This window comes from Sinocyclocheilus anshuiensis, unplaced genomic scaffold, assembly GCF_001515605.1.
Source record: "Sinocyclocheilus anshuiensis isolate Anshui unplaced genomic scaffold, SAMN03320099.WGS_v1.1 scaffold1943, whole genome shotgun sequence".
Lineage (NCBI taxonomy): Eukaryota > Metazoa > Chordata > Actinopteri > Cypriniformes > Cyprinidae > Sinocyclocheilus > Sinocyclocheilus anshuiensis.
The window spans coordinates 181,318-187,781 of NW_015549679.1; the positions used below are offsets into that span (position 1 = coordinate 181,318).

At 39.6% G+C, this 6,464-nt stretch overlaps 1 protein-coding gene across 1 annotated transcript in view; it reads left to right on the forward strand.

Annotated features, from left to right (window-relative positions):
* Positions 1–5,907, forward strand: part of LOC107660371 (mitochondrial fission process protein 1-like) — a 7,303-nt gene extending 1,396 nt beyond the window's left edge. The window contains exons 2-5 of the mRNA XM_016449638.1: positions 3,291–3,418; positions 3,503–3,716; positions 5,367–5,562; positions 5,868–5,907. Coding sequence (XP_016305124.1) covers positions 3,291–3,418; positions 3,503–3,716; positions 5,367–5,562; positions 5,868–5,907 — 578 coding nt within the window. The remainder of the gene's footprint in view (positions 1–3,290; positions 3,419–3,502; positions 3,717–5,366; positions 5,563–5,867) is intronic.
* The last annotated feature ends 557 nt before the right edge of the window (positions 5,908–6,464 follow it).

Genomic DNA, 6,464 nt, shown 5'->3' on the forward strand with positions numbered 1-6,464 from the left:
CAGACACACACACACACACACACACACACACACACATACTGAAGACACAGTCATATTGTACAGTGAGTAATTATTACAGTGTCCAGTGCACTGCATACACTTCATTTCATCTTCTGTGTGTCACTTCATCCACACAAAACACTTTCATATACAACACAAGAAACAGACATTCCAGACATGTTTATTTTCTCCTATATGCAATAGTTATATACAGGTGCATCTCAATAAATTAGAATGTCGTGGAAAAGTTCATTTATTTCAGTAATTCAACTCAAATTGTGAAACTCGTGTATTAAATAAATTCAATGCACACAGACTGAAGTAGTTTAAGTCTTTGGTTCTTTTAATTGTGATGATTTTGGCTCACATTTAACAAAAACCCACCAATTCACTATCTCAACAAATTAGAATATGGTGACATGCCAATCAGCTAATCAACTCAAAACACCTGCAACCTGCAAAGGAGCCTTCAAAATGGTCTCTCAGTTTGGTTCACTAGGCTACACAATCATGGGGAAGACTGTAGACTGTTGGCAAATAATGATTGTATATGTTACATTATTCCAGTAGGTGGCGAACAGTGAGTGTTAAATGTATTTGATGTCTGAATCATTCATTCAAGAGATTCAAAACGAAACAAGTCTTCATTTATTTAAAATTATTTTTTTTTACATAATTAGGCTAATTCGTTAAAATTAATAAATATTTTTAAATAGACTCATTTACTATAGCATTAATAAAACATTTTGTCAGAAACTCAAGTAAATTACATATTTTGTTTGGTTTTCTGTTTTGTTTTCAGAATCGTTGGAAGAAACATAGTTGCCACATACAGTATATTAGCATATGTGTTTTTAAGCTAACTAATACCATTAGTAGGTAATATATTTATAGGTAATATTACTACTGTTTCTAATATTAAAATGAGTTCTGCCTTATGAGGATTGTCAAGCAAAATGGATTCAAGAATTTGAGTGAACTTCATAAGGAATGGACTGAGGCTGGGGTCAAGGTATCAAGAGCCACCACACACAGACGTGTCAATGAATTTGGCTACAGTTGTCGTATTCCTTTTGTTAAGCCACTCCTGAACCACAGACAATGTCAGAGGCGTCTTACCTGGGCTAAGGAGAAGAACTGGACTGTTGCCCAGTGGTCCAACGTCCTCTTTTCAGATGAGAGCAAGTTTTTTATTTCATTTGGAAACCAAGGTCCTAGAGTTTGGAGGAAGGGTGGAGAAGCTCATAGCTCAAGTTGCTTGAAGTCCAGTGTTAATTTTCCACAGTCTGTGATGATTTGGGTTGCAATGTCATCTGCTGGTGTTGGTCTATTGTGTTTTTTGAAAACCAAAGTCACTGCACCCGTTTACCAAGAAATTTTGGAGCACTTCATGCTTCCTTCTGCTGACCAGCTTTTTGAAGATGCTGATTTCATTTTCCAGCAGGATTTGGCACCTGCCCACACTTCCAAAAGCACCAAAAGTTGGTTAAATGATCATGGTGTTGGTGTGCTTGACTGGCCAGCAAACTCACCAGACCTGAACCCCATAGAGAATCTATGGGGTATTGTCAAGAGGAAAATGAGAAACAAGAGACCAAAAAATGCAGATGAGCTGAAGGCCACTGTCAAAGAAACCTGGGCTTCCATACCACCTCAGCAGTGCCACAAACTGATCACCTCCATGCCACGCCGAATTGAGGCAGTAATTAAAGCAAAAGGAGCCCCTACCAAGTATTGAGTACATGTACAGTAAATGAACATACTTTCCAGAAGGCCAACAATTCACTAAAAATATTTTTTTTTATTGGTCTTATGAAGTATTCTAATTTGTTGAGATAGTGAATTGGTGGGTTTTTGTTAAATGTGAGCCAAAATCATCACAATTAAAAGAACCAAAGACTTACACTACTTCAGTCTGTGTACATTGAATTTATTTAATACACGAGTTTCACAATTTGAGTTGAATTACTGAAATGAACTTTTCCACGACATTCTAATTTATTGAGATGCACCTGTATGAGATATCGGCACTTATGAGGCGCCTCTCAGTCAAAGGGATCAGAACTAACTTGCATACTCAATACAAAAGTCTTTCTATAATCTGGATTTGTACAATTTGCAAGATTTTGTTGTAGTTTTTCACTGTACGTAGTAAAAGTACCCAAACAAACTAGCAGAAAACATCAGCATGCAAACAGCTCATAACAAGAAACCCTGCAGATATTTTGGAAAACCTATTTTGTACAAAATTCTAGTATTTATTTCCATTGTTGACCTTTTTTAATATGTTCTAGCACATTAATATTGCGCAGTCATGTCCGTTTTAAAGACAAATAGTCTTTTAAATATAATATTAACAGATTTATGTGCTGGATGAAACTTAAGCTACAGTCGGGTTTGGACTTCAGTCTCAATAAAATGTTTACATCACATTTTAGAAGACACATTATTGCTTTAGTCTGACTGAAATCTTTTACATTTTTTTTTTTTTTTTTTACATCTGCTAGGACACATTTCTCAATAGTTAGCTCGCTTTTTCTAAACTCTTCCCACAGTTCTCCTAACCAACTTTCAGTTTGACACAACAGTTCATTTTGCATTCAAAATGCACTAAAAACACTTTATTTGATCTCAAATCAACTCATTCATCATAACACTAGTGAAGATTTTCACCCAAAAACACTCTTTATCACTCATGAAACAGTGACATAAAAACTCTTAAGGACAGGCAGAATTGCACAATGATTTCCTCTGTAAATTATCTTCATAAAACAATATAAAATGACTCTCTCTACAGTTCAGATTGACTGCAGTAAATGTTTCACATGTTTTCATTACAGCACAACATGATTCCTGAGTTGCCCCTTTTGAGTAAATGATAATGAGATTGAAAGACCAACACTGTGTATATGAGTTCATTTATATCTGATGGTTTTGATAGTATTTCATTTCATATTTTAGATTTGGAATATATCTCAATATGGTATTACTGTAGAAAGGTAGCAAATTTCTTATTCAGTTCTGCATAATGCAGTTTTGTAAAGAGCTTGTAATCTTGCAAATTGTCCTGTAGGTTCATTGAGTTTTGCTGGTGTTTGAGTGAGAAAAGAGTTCATGTCATTTAAAGCTGTAGTCACTGACTGTATTTTGTGTCAAAGCAATGATAAACGATCCACAGTTGATCCACACAGATGCTGCTGAGTTTAGTCCATCAGCTCTGTGTGATTGATAAGAGGTTTTGAAGTTTAACATCATTAATGTAAGTGTGTGTCTGACATGTGCATCCGCAGGCTATGCTAACGAGGTGGGCGAGGCGTTTCGCGCATTGGTGCCGGTCAGTGCGGTGTGGGCCAGTTACGCCGTGGCCACTGCATACGTGTCTGCTGACGCGCTGGACAAAGGCAGGAAAGCAGCTGCGGTGAGTCTGGATCAGTCTGAATCAGTCAGTCTGTCATCTTCTCGTCTTGCTCTTCATGATGGTTCGGCTGGTTTGTGTCTGCAGGCTCACGCTGAGGATCATGGAAAGGCGGGGCGGGTGGCCGTCGCTGTGGTCGACACGTTCGTCTGGCAGGCTTTGGCTTCAGTGGCCATTCCTGGATTCACAATCAACCGCGTTTGTGCTACGTCGCTCTTCCTGCTGGGAAAAACCACACGCTGGCCACTTCCTGTGCGCAACAGCATTGATGATTATTACCAAAATAATTTTATATGTTTCGGTAATGGTTAATCCACCAGTATGTATAAGCTCTTTAGTCACAGTAGTGAGTAGATAGATCGCACAAAAGTTTAATTAAAAGCAATCTTTGGGAACAACTGAAAACTAGTGGTTCAACGGATCATAAATCTCACGGTTCGGATCATATTACGGTTTTTGAGCCACGGATCGAAGAGTCAACCACGCCTACCTAAAACTGCTTCGTTCTAACACGCCCCCACATACCTACGTCACTATGTGGGAAGATAATGTCCTCACTCTAGCCCGCCGGCTGCCGCTCACTCAAGCCCGCCATGTGTGACGCTATGTGTTTCGTTGTGAAAGCAAAACTACTTTGTTTGGCCTTCCAAAAGAGGACACAACTAGAAATCAGTGGTTAAGTTGTATTTACAACACTGCTCCAGAACAGTTCAACCCAAATATTCAGATGTGTGCAGCGCATAGTGTGTAGAGAGTAGACTACAATGCCAGCTGTTCTGACTCACAGGCTGTACGTTTTCATATTTAAAGTAGGGCTGCATGATAAATCGCATGCGATATTTAACGCGCAGCCCTAATTTAAAGGATTTGCCACTGATGATTCTAACGCGAGTTTTGAGCAGTGTAGAGTAGTGCTTGTTGTTTGTCATTTCTCCGATCACAAATGCAGTCATGGTTTTATGTTTATTCTCACAGTATGGTAAGGGGCGTAACATTTCCATCACATGCTTGAGGTATTCAGCCAATCACAACGCACTGGATAGCTGGCCAAGTGAACAGCCAGTAAAAATAAGAACAAATAGGCTACACAAATTACAGGTACATCCGATTTCTTTCTCAGCTGTTCTCGTTCACTTAAGACTCAACAGACTGCATTTGCCACTATGATTGTCGAGATCAGTATTTTGTCATAATTTTATGTGTATATGCATCTGTTCAAAGGCAAAGAGTGAATGAGATAGGAAAGATGGTTCAGTTCGGTGTTCGTGCGCGGTCAAACGCACCTCTCTGCATGTGCGAGCTTCATGTTTGTGCGGCTGTGATAGAAAATCTCGTCACAGCCCATCGCTGGATTCTAGGAGAGGACATTTGGGGAACAGCTTTTAACTCGTTAAATAAAGACAACAAGGGTTTGTGGTCAGTAACGATTGTAAATTTTCGACCATACAAATACTTATGGAAGCGCTGTAAGCCAAATATTACAGCCAACCCTTCTTTGTCCAACTGCGAATAATTCCGCTCAGCTTGATTCAATGTTCGTGACATAAATCCTATGGGTCTTTCACTTCCATCAGGCATCTTATGCGAAATAACTGCACCTAAGCCATAAGGAGAAGCATCACATGATAAAATCACATCCTTCTGGGGGTCATAATGGACCAGAACTTGTATGGAGTGAATCATTTTTTTAGACTGAGCAAAAGCAGCTTCTTGTTCCCCGCCCCAGTTCAATTTTGCATCTTTTCGCAGCAACTTGTGCACAGGGGCTAAAACAGTAGACAGGTTGGGCAAGAACTTATTGTAATAATTTAAAAGTCCTAAATAAGCCTTCCATTCTGTTACAGTCTTTGGTGAGGGAGCATTTTGAATAGCCGTCACCTTTTCTGGTGCGGGATGGAGGCCTGTCTCATCCACTTTATGACCCAAGAACATTACCTCTTTTTCCATGAAGGTACAGTTACTCCATTTCAACCTCAGCCCTGCTTCCTGAAATCTATCCAATACTCTAGCAAGAGTTTGGAGATGCTCTTCATCATTACGGCTGGTTACCAGGATATCATCAAGGAAAACTGCCACATGCGGAAGACCTTGCAGTACCCCCTCAATGGTTCGTTGGAAGATGGCGGGGCTAGAAGAGACTCCAAAAGGTAAAACACGGTAAGTAAACAGCCCTTTGTAACGGTATTTATATATTCACGGTAACATATTTCCTGGACTCTGCATCTAATGCAATCTGATGATAAGCATGGCTCATATCCAATTTTGTGAACTTCTGTCCACCCGATAAAGTTGCAAACAAATCCTATATCCGAGGAATGGGGTACTGTTCCAACTTTGAAACTCTGTTTACCATTAGCTTGTAGTCCCCACATAGACATACGGTATTATCAGGTACTACAGGTGCAGCCCATTCAGAGTGCTTAACAGGTTCTATGATGTGTTCTCTTAACAGGTGTTTTATTTCAACTTCAACCTTTGCCTTCATTGCATAAGGGACCGGTCGGGCTTTGAAAAACCTTGGGACTGCTTCCTTATCTACATAAATCTTCACTGGTGGACCCTTCAATTCCCCCAACTCCTCTTTAAACAATTCTTCATGTTGGCTGAGGACTTCAGGCAAAGTTAAAATTTTCACCCCTTGCATCCTATGTAGGGCCTGCCATTCCATGCCCAATTCCTTAATCCATCCTCTGCCCAATAAATTGGGTCCTGTTCCGGGTACTACCACTACCGTTAACTCCTTCACTGTGCCTTTGTATCGGACTTCTACTTGTGCAGAACCCAACACGGTTAGAGCTTGGCCAGTATAGGTCTTTAAATTCAAAGAACAGGTCTTTAATTCAGGAATTTTATCTGTTTCCCACAATTTGACAAAGTTTGACCTATTCATTATTGTCACAGCACATCCTGTATCCACTTCAAACTGTGCATTTGACTCATTAACAGCCAATGTGATGGTCAGTGGAGCTACTTTCAGAATTTCTGTTTCTTGCAAACTGTACACTGTAAAAATACCACCTTCATCAGATGCAGATGCACTTTTTTCATC